The sequence below is a fragment of the Gorilla gorilla genome, chromosome 4 (assembly GCF_029281585.2).
Source record: "Gorilla gorilla gorilla isolate KB3781 chromosome 4, NHGRI_mGorGor1-v2.1_pri, whole genome shotgun sequence".
Taxonomy (NCBI): Eukaryota; Metazoa; Chordata; class Mammalia; order Primates; family Hominidae; genus Gorilla; species Gorilla gorilla.
In genome coordinates this window covers 80,642,147-80,667,863 of record NC_073228.2, presented here as the reverse complement: position 1 = coordinate 80,667,863, position 25,717 = coordinate 80,642,147, and the positions used below count along the sequence as shown (strand labels likewise).

Here is a 25,717-nt window from a genome sequence, read left to right as displayed (position 1 = left end):
TGTAGTAAATACTCGTGTACAAGTTTTTGTTTGAACACCTGTTTTGACTTCTTTTGAGTCTATATCTAGGAGTGGAATTACTGGGTTATATGATAATTCTATTTTTTTTCTTCTTTCTTTTTTTTTTTTTTGAGATGGAGTCTTGCTCTGTTGCCCAGGCTGGAGTGCAGTGGCGCGATCTTGGCTCACTGCAAGCTCCGCCTCCTGGGTTCACGCCATTCTTCTGCCTCAGCCTCCTGAGTAGCTGGGACTACAGGCACCCGCCACCATGCCTGGCTAATTTTTTGTATCTTTAGTAGAGACAGGGTTTCACCATGTTAGCCAGGATGGTCTCAATCTCCTGACCTCATGATCCGCCTGCCTCGGCCTCCCAAAGTGCTGGGATTACAGGCGGATAATTCTATTTTTTTTGAGGAACTGCCAAAATGTTTCCCATGGTGGCTGCACCATTCTTCATTGCCACCAGCAGTGTATGAGGTTTCCAGTTTCTCCACATCCTTGCTAACACTTGTGATTTTCTTTTTGATTTTAGTTATATCATACTAGTGGGTGGGAAGTGGTGTCTCATTGTGATTACCAGAGATCACATACTACTAATAATGCCAAGCCTATTTTCTGAAATACTTCAGAAACTCAGATACACATAAAGAAAGGAATTATGTACTAGAAAAGGAATAAATGAAGGTAAAATATTTTATCTTTCTTATTTTTAATTGATAAAAAATATATGAAAATAATAGCAACAATGTATTTGGTTATTACAGCTTGTGCATAGCTAAAATGAATGACAACAGTGTTATAAGGGTCAAGAGGGAGGAACTGAGAATATTCTAAGGTACTTGCATTACCCATGAAGAAGAATAGTGTTATTCAAAAGTGGAATTAGGTTAGTTGTAAATGCATATTGCAAACTCTAGGACAACTAATGAAAAAGTTTTAAAAAAGTAATATAATCAATATGCTAAGAGAAGAAAGAAAATAGCATCTCATAAAATGCTCAGTTAAAACCACAATGGAAGAAAAAAAGTAACAAGGACAACAAAGAGAAAAGGTGGGCAGGGCGTGGTGGCTCACACCTGTAATCCCAGCACTTTGGGAGGCCGAGGTGGGCAGATCATGAGGTCAGGAGATAGAGACCATCCTGGCTAACATGGTGAAACCCCGTCTCTACTAAAAATACAAAAAATTAGCCAGGCGTGGTGGCAGGCGCCTGTAGTCCCAGCTACTTGGGAGGCTGAGGCAGGAGAATGGCATGAACCCGGGAGGCGGAGCTTGCAGTGAGCTGAGATCGCGCCACTGTACTCCAGCCTGGGCAACAAAGTGAGACTCCGTCTCAAAAAAAAAAAAAAAAACAAACAAAAAAAATAGAAAAGGTAACATATACAGATACTAATCTCACTATACCAATAATGACACCTTTTCTTTGAAAAATAAAAACACTTAATAAAGTGAGAATAGAAGGAAAGCTCCTCAAAATGATAAAAGCCATATATGACAAACCTCCAGCTAAGATCATACTCAATGGTGAAAGACTAAAAGCTTTTCCCCTAAGATCAGGAACAAGACAAAAATGTCTGTTTTCCCCACTTCTATTCACAATACTATTGAAAGTTTAAGATGGTGCAATTAGGCAACAAAAAGAATAAAAGGCATTTACATTGGAAAGGAAGGAGTAAAATTACCTGTGTTCAAAAATAACATGATCTTATATGTATAAAACCCTTAACATTCCACAAAACCATTAGACCCAATTAACAAATTCAGAAGTCACAGGATGCAAATCACAACACACAAAATGAGTTGCATTTCTATACACTAGCAATGAATGATCCCAAAAAAAAATTAAGAAAACAATTACATTTTTAATAGCATCAAAAAGAATCAAATGCATAGGAATAAATTTACCATGGAGGCAATAGACTTGTACACTAAAAACTATAAAACATAACTGAAAGAAATTAAAGAAGACATAAATAAATGGAAAGACAATCCATACTCATGCATATGAAGACTTAATACTGTTAAGATAACAATATTACCAAAAGTGATTTAAAGATTCAATGCAATCTCTATCAAAATCCCTAAGACATATTGCAGAAATAGAAAAATCCACCCTAAAACACATATGGAATCTCAATGGACCCAAATCGCCAAAAATGTCTGACAAAGAAGAACAAAGTGAAAGGACTCAGATTGCTTAATTCCAAAACAAACTACAAAGCTACATAATGACAACAGTGTGGTATTGGCATAAAGACATGCCTATGGACAGAATTGGGAATGCAGAAATGAACCCTCGCATATATGGTCAAATGACTTAAACAAGGGTGCCAATACCATTCAATGGGAAAAGGAAAGTCTTTTCATCAAATTGTGCTGGGAAAACTGGATATCCACATAGAAAAGAATGAAGTTGATCCCCTATTTACGATATATAAATATTAGCTCAAAAGTGGTCAGTCTGGGTACAGTGACTCACACCTATAATCCCAGCACTTCGGAAGGTCAAGATGGGCTGATTGCTTGAGCCCAGGAGTTCAAGACCAGCCTGAGCAATATGGCAAAACCCTGTCTCTACAAAAAATACACACACACACACACACACACACACACACACAAAAGGTGTGGTGATGTGTGCCTGTAGTCCCAGCTACTCAGGAGGCTGAGGTGGGAGGATCACCTGAGCCTGGGAGGTGAAGGCTGCAGTGAGTTCTGATTGCACCACTGTACTCCAGGGTGACTGAGTGAGACCCTATCTCAAAAAAAAAAAAAAAAAAGTGATCAAAGACCTAAACATAAGACCAAACACTAAGCCTGCCAGAAGAAAACATAACGGGAAATCTGGATTTGGCAGCGATTACTTGGATATGCACAAGCAACAACAACAAAATAGATAAACAGGACTTCATAAAAATTAGAAACTTTTGTGCATAAAAGGACACTATTAATAATATAAACACGTAACCTTCTGAATGGGAAAAGGTATTTGCATAGTATATATCTGATAAGGGATTTATGTTCAGACATAAATTCTTAACAACTCACAAGAACAAAATATACAAACAGCCTAATTCAAAACTAGGCATATGGCTGGGGATGGTGGCTCACACCTGTAATCCCAGTACTTTGGGAGGCCGAGGCAGGTGGATCACTTGAGGTCAGGAGTTCAAGACCAGCCTGGCCAACATGGTGAAACCCCATCTCTACTAAAAACACAAAAATTAGCTGGGCATGGTGGCAGGCACCTGTAATCTCAGCTACTCAGGAGGCTGAGGCAGGAGAATCACTTAAACCTGGGAGGCGGAGGTTGCAGTGAGCCAAGATCACGCCACTGCACTCCAGCCTGGGTGACAGAGCGAGACTCTGTCTCAAAAACAAAAAACAAAAAAACTAGGCATAGGACTTGAACAGACATTTCTCCAGAGAAGATAAATAGCTAACCAGGGCATGAAAATATTCTCTCTGCATCACTAGTCATTAGGGAAATGCAAATCCAAACCACAATGAGACACTACTTTATACCTATTATAGGGGTCATTACAGAAAGAAAACAGAAAGCAAGTTTTGGTGAGAATGTGGAGAAATTGGAACTATTGTACATTGCTGATGGGAACATAAAATGGTGCAACCACTATAGAAAATAGTATGTGAGATCTTTAACAAATATAGAATTATGATATGCTGCAGGGACTCAAACAGATATTTGTACACCAGTGTTCACAGCAGCATTACTCACAATAGCCAAAAGGTAGAATCAACCCAAATGTCCATTTTGTAAATGGATAAACAAAATGTGGTATACTTACAATGGAATATTACTCAATCTTAAAAAGAAATGAAATGAAACTCTGATACATGCTATAGCATGGATGAACCTTAAAAACATTGTGCTAGGGCTGGTGGTGTTGTGGCTCTTGCCTATAATCTCAGCACTTTGGGAGATGGAGGCAGGAGGATCCCTTGAGCTCAGGAGTTTGAGACCAGCCTGGGCAAAATGGTGAGACCCTGTCTGTACAAAAAATTTTAAAATTAGCCAGGTATGGTGGCACATGCTTGTGGTCCCAGCTACTCAGGAGGCTGAGGTGGGAAGATCACTTGTGCCTGGGAGATTGAGGCTGCATGCAGTAAGCCATGTTTGTGCCACTGCACTCCAGCCAGGGTAACAGAGCAAGACCCTGTTTTCCCCTAAAAAGAAAACATTGTGCTAAGGAAAATAAGCCATATGCAGGCCTGTTATACAAGGACACTTGTACAAGTATGCAAGGACACATCTTGTATGATTACACATATGTGAGGTGCCCAGAATAGTCAAAATCATAAAGTATAGAGGTTATTAGGGGATTGAAAGAGGGCAAGAGGGGAATTATTGTTTATGGGTACAATTTCTGTTTGGGATGATGAAAATGATCTAAAAGTGAATGATATTGATGGTTGCAGAACACTGCGAATGTACTTAATGTCACTGAATTGTGCACCTTAATGGTTAAAATAGTAAGTTTTATTTATCTATTTTATTTCAATAATAAACATGCCTCACTTGGATCACAAACATCTACAAAATTCTACAGATAACATATTAGTCAAAAGAAGCTGCATGCCTTCCTGCTAATATTAGGAACAAAGCAAGGATGTCCCCTCTCACCACTTATTTTCAACATTCTAACTGAAGTTTTAGCTAATGTAATAAGACAAATAAAGAAAATGTATACATATTAGGAAGAAAGAAATTAAGCTGCCTTTGTTCACAGATAACATGATTATCAAGGTAGAACATCCCAAATAATCAACAAAAAAGATTTCCGGAACTAATAAGTGATTATAGCATGGTATCAGGATGAAAGTTATTATACAAAGTCAATTATTTTACTATACAATAGCAATGAACACTTTGGATTTGAAATTAAAATTAAAAACACCACTTACATTAGCACCAAAAAGGGGGGGAAATACTTAGATATAAATCTAAATATATACAAGATCTATATGAGGAAAACTACAAAATTCTGATGTAAGAAACCAAAGGAGATGTAAATAAATAAAGAGACAGTCCATGTTCACGAAAATGAAGAGTCGAAGTTGAAAAGATGCCAGTTCTTCTCAACTTGATACATGGATTCAACACTCTCAATCAAAATCTAGCAGTTTATTTTGTGGATATTGACAAACTTGATTCTAAAGATGACATGGAAAAGCAAAAACCCAGAATAGCCAACACAATGTTGAAGAACAAAGTTGGTAGACTGACACTACCAACTACAGGATTTACCATAAAGGTAAACACAATAATGTGGCATTGATGACTGAATAGACAAATAAATAGAACAGAATACAAAACTGAAAATGGATTCACACTAATACAGTCAACTAAGGTTTGACAAAGAAACAAAAGCAATTCAGTGGAGAAAGGACAGCCTGTTTGACAAATGGTACTGAAACAACTAGATATCCACATGCCAAAAAACAAAACAAAACCAAAACCTAGAGGAAAATCTTGTATCTTTCTTTTCTTCCTGACATGCATCACTATAAAACTCCTAGGATAACACAGGAGAACATCTAGGTGGCCTTGGGTTTGGCAATGACTTTTTAGATACAAAACCAAAAGCACAATTCATGAAAGAAAAAATTCATAAAATGGACTTCATTAAAATTTAAAACTTGCTCTGTAAAAAAACACTGTTAATAGAATGAAAAGACAAGCCAAGGATTATGAGAAAATCTTTGTAAAAACATATCTTATATAAAAGACTATTTATCTAAAACATACAAATAACTATTTAAACTCAACAATAAAAAGCAACCCAATTAAAAATGGTTTAAACAGACACCTCACCGAAGAATCTATACAGATGGCACATAAAGATGTGTAAAGATACTCAACATTATGTGTCATCAGGGAATTGGCAATAAAACAATGAGATACCACTACACACCTATGAGAATGGCTAAAATCCAAAGCACTTACACCACCAAATGCTGGCAAGGATGTGGCACAGCAGGAACTCTTATATATTGGTAGGAATGCATGATGAATGGTACAGCCACTTTGGAAGAGTTTTGCAGTTTCTTACAAAGCTAAGCATAGGTCTCCAATAAGCACATACCAGCTATTTACCCAAATGAGTTGAAAACTTACATCCACATGTTTTATGTATTTTTTGTATCTTTTATGTATATTTTACCATTTTAATCATTTTAAGTGAACAATTCAGTGGCATTAAGTACATTCACGATGTTGTGCAATCATCGCCACTATTTACCTCCAGAACTTTTTCATCATTCCAAATTGAAACTCTGTCCCCATCAAGCAGTAGCTCTGTTACCATAACCGCTTCCCTTGCCCCCTGCCCCAGCCCTTAGTAACCACTGTTCTACTTTCTGTTTCTATGAACTTGACTATTCTATCATGTAAATGGAATCATTTGTCTCCTTTTCATTTTATGTAATTTTGTCAAACTTATCTTTTTGTATCTCTTACCTTTTGTTCTCATGCAACTTTCATCTCTATTAAGGTGTGCTTTTCTCTTCTCTTTCTTTCCTGAGTTTCAATTCGAGTTTGCCCTCTCCTGTTTTCTTATAATCTATTCTTTAATCCCTCACAGCCTTCCTTTGGGCTAACTCCTCCGCCCCCGCCCCCAAAGATCATGTGTCAGTGTCTTAAGAGATTGTGAGAATTACACATCAGAATGCTTCATCTTTTGTAAAGGTCTGTATCTCCTTTTCCTTAGAGTTATATGCATGTGTGCGTGTGTGTAGTGTCTATGGTCCTGTGTTTGTTCTTTTCTATTATTGATCTGTGGACACAAACATTTATATTGGCATTTGCTGAAGAAGAGTGTGTTGAAAGTTAGGAAAGGTGTCCAAGGCAGTCTGACGCTTCAATTCAGGTCTGTTGTCTTAAACACCTTTCATAAAATCTGCTATTCCCAGCTATGGAAATATGTGCAAATAGTCAATACACATGAAAAGGAACCCACCATGATTAGTCACTAGGGAAATGGAAGTTAACATCACAAGGAGATATAACTACAAACTGGGTGCAGTGGCCCACACCTGTAACCCCAGCACTTTGGGAGGCCAAGGCAGGTGGATGTCTTGAGCTCAGGAGTTCGAGACCAGCCTGGGCAACATGGCAAAACCCTGTCTCTACTAAAAATATAAAAATTAGCCAGGCACGGGGGCACACACCTGTAACGCGAGCAACTAGGGAGGCTAAAGTGAGAGGATGACTTGAGCCCAGGAAGCAGAGGTTGCTGTGAGCTGAGATCATACCACTGCATTCCTTTTTTTTTTTTTTTTTTTTTGAGACAGAGTCTCAAAAAAGAAAAAAAAAAAAAAAGAGAGAGAGAGAGAGATCACTACACATCCACCAGAATGGGTAATTATTTTTTTAAATCAAGTTTTAGAAAGCAGCTGCTAGATTGTGTGGTAGGGAATATAAATTGGTATAAAAACACTGAAAAATTATTTGGCTTCTAAAGTTAAAACATGTATTTACTTTCACCCAGAAATTCTATAGTGGTGATTGGGTGGGGGCTAAGAGGAATGCTGGTAATGTTCTGGGTCATACATACAGGTAGGTAAACTCTGTAATAATTTACTGTAGGCACTGCTTTGTATTTATGTAGTATCCAATGAAAATGTAATGAAATTTGGGCCAGAAGGCAGAAAGAACTCCTGGGTACACACTCACTACCTTAGTCCCCCTGAGGTTTAAATAATTAAAAGTGTCTGTTTCATCCTTGCCTTTAAGAAAACTCTCCCTGCTGACAACTGAGCAGATCAAAGATCTAAAGGTTGTGGTGGAGAAGGGTCATGGAGTTGATTACCCCCAATAAAAACAAAAACAAAAACTTGTTTTTTTTTAAGCTGAAAAAGGAGGATGGAAAAGTATAGTGGGCAGGCATAGTAAAATCACTACAGTCTACTGCATTCCTGAAAGGAGAAGCTTGTGAGGACTCACCCCTTACCCCTATAACCTGCTGTGGTGATTTCATTACCCATAGCTACTTAAATCAATGAGTATATCATATTCAAAAGCTGAAGGGAGAATGTTTCAGCTTGGGAGTGTAGTAAAAGAATTCCCAGTCCTCTCTTTGGTTCCATAAATATATCACCTTGTTCTATTAAAGCACTTGGATGTGATTTTTAAATATGCCCAACAAAATGCCATCAGTTGATTTCTCTAACTAATAAAGAAAATGTTCAAGAGTTGGTAGTAAACTCTTGGTGATTATGCCATCAGAATCAGAGTACATCGTTTGTAAGAAATCCTCAGCCCGGCACGGTGGCTCACGCCTGTAATCCCAGCACTTTGGGAGGCTGAGGCAGCGGATCATGAGGTCAGGAGTTTGAGACCAGCCTGACCAACATGGTGAAACCCTGTCTCTACTAGAAATACAAAAATTAGCTGGGCATGGTGGCACATGCCTGAAATCCACCTACTCAGGAGGCGGAGACAAGAGAATTGCTTGAACCTGGGAGGTGGAGGTTGCAGTGAGCTAAGATTGCACCATTGCACTCCAGCCTGGGCGACAGAGCGAGACCCTGACTCAAAAAAGAAAGAAACAAAGAAATCCTCACATCTTATCCTCAGCAAAAGCAGCAGCTCTTCGCTACTTAGCAATTAATTTGCCCTAGGTGAAACCGATTCCTGTTCTAATTCCACACTGGAATTCTGTTCATTATTTACATTTTTTTTAAATGGAAGCATGATTCATATCTCAATTTACCTAGTTCCTTACACAATATTTATTAGCTCAGCATTTAGAACTGGTTACCCTTTCAGATCAGATAAAGATTATTGGGTCCTCTGTGGCGGCCTTTGAGCTGATTTAAATATTGTTGCCACACGGTTCTAGATACTGATATTAGTTGGTTGGCTTCCTATGCACAAGCACTCCTCAGTTACTTACATAATTGAATTAAACACTTTGTATATGTTGGAGCTACTGCTTTTCTTTGTTATATAAGCCTGCTTGCCTTCTCACCTACTGTCTCCCAACTTTAACTATGGTATTTCCACATGGGCTGGATTTTTTTATTTTTGTCCAAAGCAGGCAAGCGAGAAGTAGAAGTGAAGAAGAGTTTGATGGTCTTGCCAATTTCCTTGCTTCATCATGAATCTCCTTAAGCTTCAAATTACAGGCTGTTGAGAAAGCCACAAAAGTAGACAGTGCCAAAGCACTAAGACTAGAGTATGTGAGAGTGTACCATTCATTCATTCATTCATTCATTCATTCAATAAATACTTACTGAGCACCTACTGTGGGCCAGATTCTATTCAAGGTACTAACATTACAGTGAACATGAACAACAAAGACCCTGATTTTACAAGATATTCCAGTGAGGAAGACATATTAAAAACAACAAACAAATAGATACATTTATATTAAGAAAAATAAAACAGGGTCAGGGACAGAAAGTAGCAGAGACTGATATTTTAGACATGGTGGTCAGGGAAGGCTTCTTTAGGGAGGTAATATTGAAGCAGCAATTGAATTAAGTGAGAATGATAGCTGGACACTACAGGCAAAGGAAACAGAATGAATGCAAAAGCCCCAGGCTGGGAACGTGTTTAGAATGCTCAGTAGTGTACAGCAAGGAAGGCACTCTGGCTGAAACTCACTAAGTGGGAGAATCCTACAAAAAGAGGTTGAAGATGTAGTCACGGGCCAGGGCATTTAGGGCTTGTAGAATATGTGTAGAAAAATTCACATTTTGAATTTTATTCTAAACGTGAGGGGAGGCTATTGGAAAGTTTTAAGCAGTGAATTAACATGATCAGGGTACCTTCGGACACCAATGGCTAGGTGGAGAACAGGCTACAACAAAGTGTTATCAGAGTCCAGTCACGAAAGATAAACTATCTAGTTATTTCATGCAGAGGGAATTTTAAGAGTAATAGATGTCAAAAAGAATAATGGGGTGACATCATAGATAAAAAAGCTGCTAAAAATACCCTTAGCTGGAACCAGTGGAACTGCACCAGCTTCTGTGCCATTTGGAGACACTATCACTTTCATCCTCTGTCTACTAGAGAGGTGCCACCTTGACCATGGAAGGAATTCCTAGAGTAAAGAATAATCCCTCCTCCACTTTCACTATAGAAATGGCCAGCAACTGCCACACGATTGAATCCAGAAGCATAAGTTACTCTCCACCTCCTGCCTTCTGATTTCCTTATAGTGCCCCCTACTGGCAGAAGCCAGCGGGCACGAGAGCCTGGGAAATGGGGTTCACACACTCTAGGTCCCTGTAGTAGAGTATAAAAGGGCAAGTGTAGAACTGAGAAATAACAATCTCTAGAGTCAAGAGTAGAAGCAGGGGGCCGGCGAGGTGGCTCACATCTGTAATCCCAGCACTTCGGGAGGCTGAGGGAGGGGGATCACTTGAGCCCAGGAGTCGGAGACCAGCCTGGGCAACATCGCAAGCCCTCATCTCTACAAAAAATACAAAAAAATTTAGCCAGGCATGGTGACACATACCTGTAGTCCCAGCTACTTGGGAGATGGAGGTGGGAGGATCACTTGAGCCTGGGAGCTGGAGGCTGCAGTGAGCCATGATCACGGCCACTGCACTCCAGCCTGGGTGACAAGAGTGACACCTTGTCTCAAAAAAAAAAAAAAAAAAAAAAAAAACCGAAAGAGTAGAAGCAGGGAAACCATCAGGATGCCCGGCCTGTTTTTTCTTTTTCATTTTTTTCCCCTCAGCTGTGGTAATTTAGCCAATTCAAAGACCTTGTTCTCCATAATTTCAACTTTCCTTCAGATTTGACCAAGTCAAGTAGAGCTGGTCAAACCCAATGGGAAAAAGACCAAAACAACAACAGAAACAAAGAAACAGTTAAGCAAAAGAAATGATCGCACAATTTGTATTACTGAGCGCTCTAATGGTAAGGAGAAATTAAGACCAGCTGGTTGTTAATCTTAACTTTAGTCACCAAGGAGAGTTTCCAAGACAAAACTCCAATTCAGGTGCATACCTAGGAATAGGGTCCAGGCTCAAGACTGCTCTTTACCATTTTAGAAGGAGAAAAAAAACTCAGACTCACCTTCCCTGCTGGAAGCCAGATGAAATTCCAGAAAGGAGTTGCCTCCCCTCCATCGTCATGGAGGCAGGAAAACGCACCTTCTTTGTTGGGAGTAAGTAAAACTGCAGACAAAGAGGTGTACAGCAAAATAAACTTTAGATCTCAACCAAATTTTGGGAGATCAGGGATTCTCTGGAGTGGGGAGCTCCCAGGCCTCAGCAAATTGTCCTGTTTGAGCAATAAAAATAGCCCAAGCTGGTACCAAGCACTGATAGATTTGTCAAAGGTCAGGGCCACCTCCACTGAGTCACTTCCTTTGGCTGCCAGTTTGTAAACCAAAACCAGCTCTCAATCAATTTGGAAGTTTATTTTGCCAAGGTTAAGGACATGCTTGGGAGGGAGGTCTGTGCCTTTATCTAAAGATGATTCTGAGGGCTTCAATATTTAAAAGGGAGGAGCGGGCTGGAGGGGAAAGAGGGAGAACATGGTCATTACTGAATCCACACATTGCACAAACAGAAAAAGGAACAGGCAGGGGAATAGTCAATTATGTATTTGCCTCCTGCTGTGTAAATCAGCACTTCAGTAAGATAAGGTGAGGACAGAGCAGCTACCTGTGGGGACATTTAACCTTTTATCTGTAGCTATCTGCTTAGGGACATAGAGAAAGGCAGTTTCTTGCATGACTCAGCTTTTTGCCAAATTTTTTCCTTTTGGCATAGTGAATTGGGCTCCCACGGTTTTTGTTGTTTTGTACATAAGTGGAGAGTTGTTCATTTGGGCCAGGGCCTCGAGTTATTTTCACAACTATACCCTTTAGAGTTCAGAGGAAAGGCTGGGATTAGAGCCTTCCGTGAGCACTATTCATGGGATTACATGAGGGAGTGGCTGTGAAAAGAGGGCCCCGTACTAAGCCCTGGGCACCTGAACAAGTGAGAGGTCAGGAAGGGGAGAAAAATCCAGCAAAGGAACCCCAGAGGACCCGGCCAGTGAGCTAAAAAGAAAAGTGCAGAAGAGTGCAGGGAAATGGTAAAGAAAAGAAAGCTTTCCACAAGACAGGACCGATCAGCTGAGCCAACTGCTGCTGAGTACAGTGATGAGAGCTGAAGTCTCTCGCCAGAAAGGCAATAAGGCGGGAGGGGGAAACCTGAGGGCAGCGGGTTCTCTCTTGGGAGCGGGAACACGGAACCATGGGCAGCGAGGCAAATGCAGCCTGGGGAGAAGCTCTGAGTAACGGACGTGCGAGGATGATGCTTGTGCAAGAAGGAAATGACCGCTGTCCCGGATCCGCGGGAGACGAACCCCGGCTGCCCGCCCTCAGGGACTAGCTCTCCAGGGAACTGGGACGGTCAGTGCCGGTCGAGGCAGCTCCTCGCTGAAGGAAGGAGCAGGGGACAGGGAAGCGGAATGGGGAGCGCTAGGCCTCCAACTACGTCCATCTGGCCATGTTTGAAGAGCCACAAAATGGAGGAGGGAACCCCTCAGAGCGTGCCAGAGCGGAGACGGCTCTCCGTCGCAGTCGGGAGCTTCCGGCAGGGCGCCCACTCCCAGCCGAGCGCCCTCCGCCTGCTCCTCCAGGATTCCTCTTCGCCCTTTCTGGGGCCGCCCCGGGGCGCTCTCAGCACGACGGCCAACACCGTCCCTCCATCCCTACACCCCGCCGCCCCCGGGCCCGTGGCCGCGCTCGGCTCCCGCACTGCTCACTCCACCCCCTACATCCCAGCCAGCTGCCAGAGCCGGGGAGAGGGCGGGGGCCGCGTGGGCGAAGCCGTGGACAGCGGCTGTCACGTGGGCCGCCCAGGCCAATAGGGGTGAGGCTTTGGGTCGAGCTCAGTCATCCCGCGGCGCCTCCGACTGGCAGTGGGACTCAGCGGGCGTGGAGGTCGCGGCTAAGCGAGCGAGCCGTGGGCGAGTGAATTGTGGCTGTGGGTTGACGGTGGAGACACCCCCCGGAGGGAGGCGGAGGGAAGGGAAGCGAGGCCTGCACCTGCATGCTTCCCGCCTCCCACGCCCCAGCGCCCCCGGACCGTGCAGTTCTCTGCAGGACCAGGCCATGGAGCTCGAAGTCCGGCGGGTCAGACAGGCGTTCCTGTCCGGCCGGTCGCGACCTCTGCGGTTTCGGCTGCAGCAGCTGGAGGCCCTGCGTAGGATGGTGCAGGAGCGCGAGAAGGATATCCTGGCGGCCATCGCCGCCGACCTGTGCAAGGTACGCACGCGTGCGGCGGGGTGTGGGGAAGCTGGCCCCCGCCGCGCACTTGTGGACTGGAGCTTCGGCTGGGTTTTGTTTTTGCTTTTACATTTAGGATTACTCCAGCACTGGGAGTATGATTTCCAGCAGTACAGATAAAGCCAAAGTTCCCGCAGACTTTCCCGGTCCTCTAGCACTCAGAAGGGCATATGTTACCTAGCTTCTGTGGTTCCTTTTCTGCCTTTTCTATTCTTGTCCATTTTTCTGTTACATTTGTGGTTCTTTTCCTTATGATGTGTAGGAACTCTTTGTATATTCTGGATTTAAGTAATTTTTCAGTTTACCGTATTGTGGATACTTTCTTTGGGTTTCTTTCCTTTTTTTTTAAGCCAAATTTAGCAGTGGGAGAGTTGCATACCAACTTGAGTAACAGTAATATTAATAAGTTCTGAATAACCCATTACCATCAGACCAGCCTCTGGGTCTATTTCTTGTCTTTTAGCTTTGTTTATGGTTTCTTTGTTAGACAGAGTTTTGTTTTTAAGTTATAGTTGCACTCAAATTTTTCTTCATAACTTTGTGTATTATTAGGTCAGTTCTCCTCAAATTTTAATGCACTAACAGTCACCTGGGGATCTTGTTAAAATGCAGATTATGGTTCAGTATGTCGGGGGTGGGATCTGAGATTCCAAGTTTCTAACAAGGTCCCCAGTGATATCATATGCCTCTTTTGGAAGCACGCTTTGTGTAGCAAAGTTTTTATTGTTTTGATTTTGTGTGTGGTTTTTTTGTTTGTTTGCTTGTTTTGTTTTGCTTTTAAGACGGAGTCTCACTGTGTCTCCCAGTCTGGAGTGCAGTGGTGCGATCTCGGCTCACTGCAACCTCCATCTCTTGGGTTCAAGCAATTCTCTTGCTTCAGCCTCCTCAGTAGCTGGGATTACAGGCGTGCGCCACCACGCCCGGCTAATTTTTGTATTTTTAGTAGAGATGGAGTTTCACCATGTTGACCAAGCTGGTCCTGAACTCCTGGCCTCAAGTGATCCGCCTGCCTGGGCCTCCCAAAGTGCTGGGATTACAGGTGTGAGCCACCACCCCTGGCCTGTGGTAGCAAAGTTTTAAGTAGTGTTTTAGGGTGTAAGTATATTCCTGTATGTTTGCTGATAATATTGTTACTTTTTTTTTTTTTTTTTTTTTAAAGAGACAGGGTCTCCCTTTGTTATCCAGGCTGAAGTGCAGTGACTCAATCATAACTCACTGCAGCCTCCAACTCCTAGGCTCAAGCAGTCCTCCTGCCCCAACCTCCCAGATACTAGGACTACAGGCATGAGGCTATCATCTTGTTTTTTTTTTTTTCTTGAGGCGGAGTCTCGCTCTTTCGCCCAGGCCGGACTGCAGTGGTGCTCTTTTGGCTCACTGCAAGCTCCACCTCCCGGGTTCACACCATTCTCCTGCCTCAGCCTCCCAAGTAGCTGGGACTACAGGCGCCCGCCACCGTGCCCGGCTAATTTTTTGTATTTTTAGTAGAGACGGGGTTTCACTGTGTTAGCCAGGATGGTCTCCATCTCCTGACCTTGTGATCCGCCCGCCTCAGCCTCCCAAAGTGCTGGGATTATAGGCGTGAGCCACTGTGCCTGGCCTATCATCTTGTTTTTACTTTTTATCTGCATTACATGTGTAGCAAGGCTTTGCTCTGGGTTTGTGATTTTTCCCTTTCCCACAGTCCCCTCAATCAAAGATTATTTTAATAAGTCGTAATAGTGGTAGTACTAGTAGCAACTATGAAATTTCTTTTAGAGTACTTTTGGTGGAAAGGGGCTGTGATATTAAATAAACAAGATGGGGTAATTAAGATTCCAAAAAGTCTGTGTCATTTAATCATACTTGAAGAACTAAATGTTTGTGTGAGTATGTGTGTATATAGGATGACTCAAGAAATACAATAAGTTCCCTGTCCTCAAGAGTTTTAAACTTGATTGGGAAACAGAACATACACAGATGAAATGTGAGTGATAGTTATAAACCAGTGTGTTAAGGATGAATATTAACATGCAGGTCAAAAGCATGATTGCTGTAATATATAAAGTGTGTTCAGAGCAGACCTTTATTACTCAAGGAAATCTTCCTGAAAGAGGTAATATTTAAGCCTGGCTTTTAAAGGGTGTGGATTACTAAAGAAGGATTTACTAATGGTATTCGACTAGTGTTACTACTCCCTGAAATAATCTTTGATTTTTTTTAAAAGAAATATATTAGAGAATTAGCAAGCCCTTACCAGGGGCGTGAAGGGTGCAAAAGGAGTCTGAATGGCAAACAGCTAGTCTGATAATGCCAGTTGTTGTCACTACAGGTGTACCTGGCTTGAGTGTTTTGACATTCAGGGCCAAGTGTATCATACTTACTCTGCAAGATTAACTGTGATTCTCTTATAACAGAGTGAATTCAATGTGTACAGTCAGGAAGTCCTTACTGTCCTTGGGGAAATTGATTTTATGCTTGAGAATCTTCCTGAATGGGTTACTGCTAAACCAGTTAAGAAGAACGTGCTCACCATGCTGGATGAGGCCTATATTCAGCCACAGCCTCTGGGAGTGGTGCTGATAATCGGAGCTTGGAATTACCCCTTCGTTCTCACCATTCAGCCACTGATAGGAGCCATCGCTGCAGGTCTGGTGCCAGCTTATGTCTATATACCTTTTTAGGGAGGCTTATTTTCTCATATTAATTGCAAATTAAGGATAGTGGCTAATTAAATACATTTACTTGGTGATTTGCCTTTGTTTACACCACCAGTGTACTGAGAATTCATACGTACCATACATATTTTTAAATGGGCTGCTGAGGAGATTTGTGTGGCTATGTTTTGAAGCACCTGGGGAATGAACCTGTGGGAGTGTAAAGATGTGTGAGTCAGCAGGCCCAGGAGTTTGGAGTCAGGCATCCATGTTCTAATATGGTTTCAGTTGCTGGCTCTGGCTTCGGATGAACCACTTGATTCTGTCTGACCAGTTTCTTCATTCAAATAAAGACTATGAGAGTAATGCTAGCTTGGGTATATAGCAAATACCAGGAGATTAATTTCTCACTTTGCAGGATCCAGATAGAGAGATGTATGTTGAAATGGCTCACTTGCCCAGTAATTCCAGGGCAGAGAGGACAATCTAAGGGCAGAAGTGGGAGAAAAGCGATAGAAAGCTGGAGGAGTGGGAAAGGCTGCTGGAACCCATTGTCAGTGACCTGAAGATGAGGACAGCTAAGGAGTTAGCCTTAGAAGAGAAAGTGAGATGAGCTCTTATGCTAATTATGAGGATATGCAGCATTGAGAGCTGCAGAAATAATTGGGAGTACCTAGCCTGTTCTTCCCACTGAACATCATTTTGGTAGCTATTAAAGTTAAATATTAGATGATACTGTTCTACTTTTTACTTTGTTTAGGAAATGCTGTGATTATAAAGCCTTCTGAACTGAGTGAAAATACAGCCAAGATCTTGGCAAAGCTTCTCCCTCAGTATTTAGACCAGGTAAGAATTTCTTGACTCATCTCCAACATATGTGTTTACTGTGGAAAACACACATTTTATTTTCTTGCTATTGCATGTTATTGCTGGCCAGGGACCCAATTGCAGTCTCTTTAAGCCTTCAACAGTTGGCTTAGCAAAAGAAGTTCGGTTCCAAAATACACGGAGTGTATTTTGTGTGGAGTCACCCAGCTCTTGGGGTTACACAATATATGTAGGCCCATGGCTTCATGCCAAACAGATTCTGTCTGTCTGGGATTTGGGGTTAATTTTTGAGCTAACATGATTTTAGGTGTTTTCGTTTAATGGATTATTTAATGAGGGACTGGTACTGTGCTGGTACTGGCATATTTCTGTTACTAACTATCTCTTTTGTTCTAACAAAATGTACTTTTCTGTGATTATATAAGAGTACTTTTTTTTTTTTTTTTGAGATGGAATCTTGCTCTGTCACCCAGGCTGTAGTGCTGTGGTGTGATCTCGGCTCACTGCAACCTTTGCCTCCTGGGTGCAAGCGATTCTTCTGCCTCAGCCTCCCAAGTAGCTGGGATTACAGACGTGTGCCACCATGCCCAGCTAGTTTTTGTATTTTTGGTAGCGATGGGGTTTCACCGTGTTGGTCAGGCTGGTCTCGAGCTCCTGACCTCAGGTGATCCGCCCAGCTTGGACTCCAAAAGTGCTGGGATTACAGGTGTGAGCCACCATGCCCATGTGTCTGGAATTGGTGGGTTCCTTGTCTCACTGACTTCAAGAATGAAGCCGCGGACCCTTGCAGTGAGTGTTACAGTTCTTAAAGATGGTGTGTCTGGAGTTTGTTTCTTCTGATGTTCGGATGTGTTCGGAGTTTCTTCCTTCTGGTGGGTTCGTGGTCTTGCTGGCTTCAGGAGTGAAGCTCCAGACCTTCGTGGTGAGTGTTACAGCTCTTAAGGCGGCGCGTCTGGAGTTGTTTGTTCCTCCTGTCTGGAGTTGTTCATTCCTCCCGGTGGGTTCGTGGTCTCACTGGCCTCAGGAGTGAAACTGCAGACCTTCGCAGTGAGTGTTACAGCTCATAACGGCAGTGCGGACCCAGAGTGAGCAGCAGCAGCAAGATTTATTGCAAAGAGTGAAAGAACAAAGCTTCCACAGTGTCGAAGGGGACCCGAGTGGGTTGCCGCTGCTGGCTTGGGCAGCCTGCTTTTATTCCCTTTTCTGGCCCCACCCACATCCTGCTGATTGGTCCATTTTACAGAGAGCTGATTAGTCCGTTTTGACAGGGTGCTGATTGGTGCGTTTACAATCCCTGAGCTAGACACAGAATGCTGATTGGTGCATTTACAATCCTCTAGCTAGACATAAAAGTTCTCCAAGTCCCCACTAGATTAGCTAGACACAGAGCACTGATTGGTGCATTTACAAACCTTGAGCTAGACACAGAGTGCTGACTGGTGCTTTTATAATCCTCTAGCTAGACATAAAAGTTCTCCAAATCCCCACCAGATTAGCTAGATACAGAGTGCTGATTGGTGCATCCACAAACCCCAAGCTAGACACAGAGTGTTGATTGGTGCATATACAATCCTCCGGCTAGACATAAAAGTTCTCTAAGTCCCCACCCGACTCAGGAGCCCAGCTGGCTTTGCCTAGTGGATCGCACGCCGGGGCTGTGGGTGGAGCTGCCCATCAGTCCAGCGCTGCGCACCTGCACCCCTCAGCTCTTGGGCGGTCGATGGGACCGGGCGCTGTGGAGCAGGGGGCGGCGCCCATCAGGGAGGCTCGGGCAGCATGGGAACCCACCAGGGGTGGGGTGGGGGCCTTGGGCATGGCGGGCTGCCGGTCCCGAGACCTGCCCTGCGGGGAGGTGGCTGAGGCCCGGCGAGAATTCGAGTGTGGCACTGGTGGGCTGGCACTGCTGGGGGACCCGGGGCACCCTCCTCAGCAGCTGGCCCGGGTGCTAAGCCCCTCATTGCCCAGGGCTGGTGGCACCGGCCAGCTGCTCCGAGTGTGGGGCCCACTGAGCCTGCGCCCACCCAGAACTCGCTCTGGCTTGTGAGCGCCACGCGCAGCCCTGGTTCCTGCCTGCGCCTCTCCCTCCACACCTTCCCACAAGCAGAAGGAGCCGGCTCCGGCCTTGGCCAGCCCAGAGAGGGGCTCCCACAGTGCAGCTGTGGGCTGAAGGGCTCCTCAAGTGTGGCCAGAGTGGGTGCCAAGGCCAAGGAGGTGCTGAGAGCGAGCAAGGGTTGCCGGCATGCTCTCACCTCTCACCCAGCCTATAAGAGTACTTCTGCTTTCAAAAAAGACATGTCTGTGGCATGAAAACATGCCACACATACACAAAAAGTGCCCTTCTGAACTAGAGGGCGGATCCTCACACTGACTTAACATGCTGGCATTTAAGAATATCAAGAACTGAATAAAGAAAATGATCTGCTCAACTGCGGGGTAGTTCATCTGTCTGAGTCAGAGGTTCTTATGCCTTCCTGGGGAGGAAGTTATGATGCCACGAAGAAATTGGCACTGCTGAGTTCTACATGCACTTGCTACAGGGAGGAGTCTTCATTTAGCTTTAAGCGAAATACAGCTTAAAAATATCTTACCTGTATTCTGTACATCAACTTGTGATGGATTGAGGCCAGTTCTGGTTCTTGGAATGATATTTTTCTCTTTGTTAGAACCATTTTGTTCTAATAGCTGTGATGATCCAATCAAGAAAGATGAAATGGAAGACAGTGAGATGTCAAGGATTGAATAGGACATAGAACCAGAAGATAGAGGTTGAAGGTACTGCTTTGCCCCTGACCAGGGGTAAATTCTTCAATAACTGACTCTGTCTGGATAAGGAGGATAATAATGCTCTACCAGCTTCAGTTACCGTCTTAGGGGATCAATAATATATGCTATGTAGATTAAGCCATAGAAAAGTTAAAGCTTGAAACATTTGTTGGGCAGCTGAACCATGAAGTGAATGAAATTAATTCGCCTTCAAGTGGAAACATGAGATCCACAAGCCAGCTTTTACTTCACACTTCCACCTTGGAGTCTTGAATACCTCTCTGTCTTCCTTGCTTGCCATCTGTTCTCTTACTTTTGATGCTGTTATTGTCCAAGATGTTCTCTCTTAGAATAGCTGGTAATGATAGCACAATGCATAGATGGGCTCAGTCCACAGAAGCTACATGAATTCTCCCAGTAACAGATGAGGAAATTGAGGCTCAGAGATGTTCAGTAGCTTGCCTAAGGTTGCATAAGCTAGTGAGTGGCAGAGCCCAGATTCAAACCAGATACACTTCAAAAGCAAGCGCTCTCAGCTACTGTGCCGGATATACCATTCATTCAGAATAGCGTGGGCTAAGCCCACTCTGTGTTGTGAGACAGAGAACATTCAGACTAAGACATGCATGACCTGTCCTGTGGGAGCCACTCTTCACCAGAGGCACTTCTGCACACACCCGCGTCTCATGCATTTTCCCTGGTCAAATTCAACCATTTGTTCTCCTTAGTGTCTTTGTTGCTGAGCTCATGTAAAAAAACACTGGAGTCTCCAGATTGGTTCTATGTGGATTCATGCTTCCCAGATGCCATCGGACTGTGTGTTCTCCTCTTGTCCTTGATCAGTTCCCTCTCCCATCCCTCACAGGGACTGGTCTTGACACTCTCTGGGTTTTATTGAATGTTACATGTTTATGTTGAAGAGATGCTGATGTTAGACGTTAGGATTAATTTGGCAGTGCAAGAGTTTGTGTTTCTCTTTCTTTGAGGATCTCTATATTGTTATTAATGGTGGTGTTGAGGAAACCACGGAGCTCCTGAAGCGGCGATTTGACCACATTTTCTATACGGGAAACACTGCGGTTGGCAAAATTGTCATGGAAGCTGCTGCCAAGCATCTGACCCCTGTGACTCTTGAACTGGGAGGGAAAAGTCCATGTTATATTGATAAAGACTGTGACCTGGACATTGTTTGCAGGTGAGTCTGGCTCTCTGATTTTCTGAGGTTTTCCCAGCACAATGGAGACTTTTCCTGACAATGTTACTCTTTGTACTTGAACCCCATACCTTATGGCTCCAAGATACATTATTAAGCTTTGGTGGTTGATGTCCTCAAGAGTAACAGGAGTCTTTCACTGTCTCTTGGCGCCACTGTCAAAAATGGTGAGCTGTAATCCTGACATCATGTGGTTGTCCTTAGGAATTTTTAAAAAGTTATATCTGTTCTCAAGATTACAGCTAGATCTAGCAAGAAATTTTAACGTTCTTCTGGCCAGTGATCTGTGAAGTACATAATCCAAAGTATTGTGTGTGCCTAATAAAATCTTTAAATGCCCATTTGAGAGGGTATTATGCTGATATCTCAACTGAGATCCTTTGTGGACAAAACAAGTGTTCCTCATTTTTTAACTGCGAATAACATCTTGCATCTGAAAATTAGAAAATAAGAGGTTTCAGGTTCTCTCTGCTAAATCCGGTTTAGCTACTAAGAAGTGCCAAATCATAGAACTGACTCTGTGCTCTGGGTGGCGTGGCTTTCTCTGCCCTTCAGAGATTCCAGGTCAGGGTTCCAGGTTGGCTTCCTAAGTAGAAATCCATTTGTCAAAACCAGACACCCTCAGTTAGTGAATGTTTAGGGCATGGGTTTCTGCCCATGCATAGGAAAGGTCTTCCCAAGTGGGGCAGGGCTCCACAAAGAGGAGGATGGCCTTGGAGGCTGGCTGACATCCTGCTTTATACCTGAACATCTTGCCGGCAGAGCCAAAAGCCACAACCAGGAGAGTCTGTACCGAACTTTGGTCATCCAGGACTTTCCTTTGGCTGGACTGGGAGAGGGGAAAGGACATTGGGAGGCTGTTTCTCCTCTTTTCCTGCAGCAGGCAATGGCTTCACTGTTTACCAAGTACTGTTTCCCATGAGCTGGCCTGAGAACTTCCCTGCTATGTAAAATATTCCACCTCATTTGGAAAATACTTTCTAAGTTCCAAACAACTGATTTAGAAATGAGTTTTTAACTTTTTTATAAAAATTGCCAGATAAATATATGAATCTATTTTAGTTGCAAGACATTCAAACAACACAATGTAACAAATGAATATTTGACTGAATTACTGAATTATATAGCTGTTCTGGATGTTTTCCCCTCAGACGCATAACCTGGGGAAAATACATGAATTGTGGCCAAACCTGCATTGCACCCGACTATATTCTCTGTGAAGCATCCCTCCAAAATCAAATTGTATGGAAGATTAAGGAAACAGTGAAGGTTTGTATTAAAAACATCTGATTCCACTGATTTTAATAAGATAAGGAGTCAAATTAACTATTCGCAGGCAGCATCCCCATTTGTTTCTCCCTTCAGGAAAATTTCAAAATCATATGTGACTCAGTGAACTTATTGACTAATATGAAAATGCTATGTGTACCATAGAATATATGCTGGGAGCAAGGTTGCATTGGTGTTAAATCTACTTAAACTGTCTAGTTGATTTGTTGATGATTAGTTGTGGCATATACTTTTTAAAAAAAAGTTAAATAATCGTGTGTCCGTGGTTTTGAGGGAATGTTGCCAACCCTTTAGGTATAATCAGAGAGACTCTTTGGCATATTGGCCATTGCTGCTGAAGGTTATCAGTTTTTGTGTATGTAGAGGGCCTAGGGTGGCCAGTAGTTTGGAGGAGTGACTTAATTAAATAACTACTTACAGTATACCCTTTATATAATTAACAATCTTTCAGCGTGTTTAAAGTAAATATTTGCAGCGAGGGTACCAAGGAAGACTGCATGTAGAGTCCTAAGCTAAGACTTGAAGAAATATAGGATTTAAGTTGGTAGAAAGGAATGGGGGCTGGGCACGGTGGCTTATGCCTGTAATCCCAGCACTTTGGGGGGCCTAGGGGGGCAGATCACTTGAGGACAGAAGTTCAAGACCAGCCTGGCCAATATGGTGAAACCCCATCTCTACTAAAAATACAAAAAAATTAGCCGGGGATGGTGGTGCATGTCTGTAATTCCAGCTACTCAGGAGGCTAAGGCACGAGATTTGCTTGAACCCTGGCAAGAATCACTTGAACCCGGGAGGCAAAGGTTGCAGTGAGCCAAGATCACGCCACTGCACTCCAGCCTGGGCGACAGAGCAAGACTCTGTCTTAAAAAAAAAAAAAAAAAGAAGAATGGGATGACCAGATGACCAGTGTGACTGAGTTCAGCAGTGGGTGAGGATCATTAACCCTTCAGATGAAAGAAATTATTGGAGCAGTCACTGTTTACTCAACAGATGTTAATTGAGCACTAAAAGGAAGGATCAAAAACACCAAAGAGTAATGCATGTGATCTGAAAATGAAAATTGTTGGCCAGACATGATGGCTCACGCCTGTAATCCCAGCACTTTGGCAGGCCAAGACAGGTTGATCACTTGAGGTGAGGAGTTAGAGACCAGTTTGGCCAACATGGCAAAACCCATCTCTACTAAAAATACAAAAATTAGCCGGGCATGGTGGCACGCACCTATAATTCTAGCTACTTGGGAGGCTGAGGCACAAGAATTGCTTGAACCCGGGAGGTGGAGCTTGCAGTGAGCCAAGATCATGCTACTGCACTCCAGCCTGGGTAACGGAATGAGATTTTATCTCAAAAGAAAAAAAGATATGAAAATTGTCGCTGTTGTGGTGGTTCACTCCTGTAATCCGAGCACTTTGGGAGGCTAAGGCGGGAAGATCGCTTGAGCCCAGGAGTTCAAAACCAGCCTGGTCAACATAATGAGACCCTGTGTCTACAAAAGAAAAAAAGGTTAGCTGGGTGTGGTGGCACATGCCTGTAGTCCCAGCTACTCAGGAGGCTGAAGCCAGAAGGATCACTTGAGCCCAGGAGTTCAAGGCTGCAATGAGCCATTATTGCATCACTGTGCTCCAGCCTGAGTGACAGCGTAAGACTCTGTCTCAAAAAAACAAAAAAAAAGAAAATTGGCTGGGCACAGTGGCTCACTCCTGTAATCCCAGCACTTTGGAAGGCCAAGGCAGACAGATCACTTGAGGCCAGGAATTCAAGACCAGCTGGGCAACATAGCAAAATCTTGTCGCTACAAGAAATACAAAAATTCAGGTGTAGCGGCGTGTACGTGTGGTCCCAGCTACTTGGCAGGCTGAGGTAGAAGGATCGCTTGATCCTCCTGGGAGGCGGAGGCTGCAGTGAGCCAAGAATGTGCCACTGGACTCCAGCCTGGGTGACAGAGTGAGACCCTGTCTCAAAAAAAAAAAAAAAACAAAAGAGAAAATTATGTACCAGGAAGTTCAGGACAATAGTTCACTATGTGTTCCAGGCAGAGTAACTTGGGGGATGAGGTGCTAGGGTCTTGACATGGGAATTGGACTATCATTTTTAGTCATAGGACTAAAAATGGATCCAGATGAGCACATGAAGGGAGAGTTGCCCAGATTCAGGGTACGTGGGAAGAGAGAGTGGTTAAAGATACTTGTGAGATTGAAAATATTTGGGAATTGGAGAATGCTTAGTTGAGTGTGGTGATGAATTCAATTTCAAAGGAATAAGGGCCTCTGCCTCCCTTTGAGGCATTTATACTCTTAACACAGTGGTTCTCAAGCTACATGTTACACTAGTGAGCCATTTAAAAACAAGTTTGCAAGCCTTACCCTCCAAAGATTCAGCTTGTCTGAGGCCTCCAGGTGATTCTATGATGCACTCAGCATTGAAAACTACTGTTGGTGACTCTCGAGTCAGAGCCCAGGCACATGCATTTTAGCAAGCTGCACCAGTGATTCCGACCACCCAGACTTGAGAATTGCTCTTGGTAGAGGTTGGATGAACAATGTTCATTTTGATTTGGGATGAAATTGGGAACTCTCACAAGGCTTTGAAGTGATGCAGCAATTCAGTAATTTTGTTTGTTTTACTAAGTAAATATTGATTGTATGATTATTGATGTTCTTTTACCTTGGTAATTTACCAAAGCTGTATTTTGATCCTTCGGGTGGTTTCACCATCATGTGTAAGTGGTGGAAATACCAGTTCAAAGAAGACCAAAACAACAAAGTGGAGCAAAGATTGGCAAATGGTTTCTGTAAAGGGCTAGATGGTAAATATTTCAGGCTTTGCAGATGTTAGGGTCTCTGCTGTAACTACCGAACTTACTGTAGGGGGAAAGCAGGCACAGCCAATGTGCTAACAAATAGGCAACTCTGATGCAGAGCAAGACTTCTTTCCCCAGCCTGCTCCCACTGTCAGCCCCAGGAGGTGAAGGCCTGTGGGTGGACTCTAAGAGATCCATAAGAACCTTTGGAACTATGGACAGTGACAGATCTCTGTGTGTGTGCATGCTTTATTTTCTGGTCCTCGACCTGCCAAAAAGCTGAAACTTGCTACTATCATACTACTGTTAAATTACTTGAGGGGTGGGGTGTTAGATTCTGTGAGGATATAAAACCAGATTGATTTTGGGGCATGGCTGGATTTTGTACTTACTGAAATTGAATTGTGGGTCTTTGTGACATTTATATACTCCTGTTGTTTTAAATAGGAATTTTATGGAGAAAATATAAAAGAGTCTCCTGATTATGAAAGGATCATCAATCTTCGTCATTTTAAGAGGATACTAAGTTTGCTTGAAGGACAAAAGATAGCTTTTGGTGGGGAGACTGATGAGGCCACACGCTACATAGGTAATGGAAATTCTCCTTTTCCTATGGGAAGATGGCAATTTGGCAGTTTTTGCTGACACTACTTATTAACACTAGAAAAACTATTAAATATATAGCATTTAATTGTTAAAGTACTAAATGCTGCTTTCTGGTATACTGTACCTGTAGCTTTTGTTATAAACTATTTAAAATGTCTGTGTTTCTGTGTATTGAATGATGCCACCAGCGTTGCTCCAGTTGTTCATATTTACACATAACTCCTTTTTTCCTCCTAACAATCCTGAGAAGCAGAATAGAACTTGATGTAATTATCTGTAGTTTGTGGATGGGAAAACAGCACAAAGAAGGAAATAGCTTGGCCAC

General features: G+C 43.1%; 1 protein-coding gene and 1 long non-coding RNA gene across 5 annotated transcripts in view; one reads left to right on the top strand and one right to left on the bottom strand.

Annotated features, from left to right (window-relative positions):
• LOC134758547 (uncharacterized) overlaps window positions 1-11,661 on the bottom strand; it is a 54,886-nt gene extending 43,225 nt beyond the window's left edge. The window contains exon 1 of the long non-coding RNA XR_010133847.1: window positions 11,054-11,661. This is a non-coding gene — a long non-coding RNA (uncharacterized lncRNA). The remainder of the gene's footprint in view (window positions 1-11,053) is intronic.
• A 603-nt stretch (window positions 11,662-12,264) lies between these two features.
• Window positions 12,265-25,717, top strand: part of ALDH3A2 (aldehyde dehydrogenase 3 family member A2) — a 29,266-nt gene continuing 15,813 nt past the window's right edge. For 2 of the 4 annotated variants that reach the window (XM_055385950.2, XM_055385949.2), the window contains exons 1-6: window positions 12,295-13,238; window positions 15,653-15,884; window positions 16,653-16,738; window positions 20,470-20,678; window positions 21,848-21,965; window positions 25,234-25,375. In XM_055385950.2, the coding sequence (XP_055241925.1) occupies window positions 13,086-13,238; window positions 15,653-15,884; window positions 16,653-16,738; window positions 20,470-20,678; window positions 21,848-21,965; window positions 25,234-25,375 (940 nt within the window). In that variant the 5' untranslated portion in view covers window positions 12,295-13,085. Of the gene's footprint in view, window positions 13,239-15,652; window positions 15,885-16,652; window positions 16,739-20,469; window positions 20,679-21,847; window positions 21,966-25,233; window positions 25,376-25,717 lie in introns of all 4 variants that reach the window. The other 2 variants (XM_004042118.5, XM_055385951.2) reach the window with 2 other exon arrangements.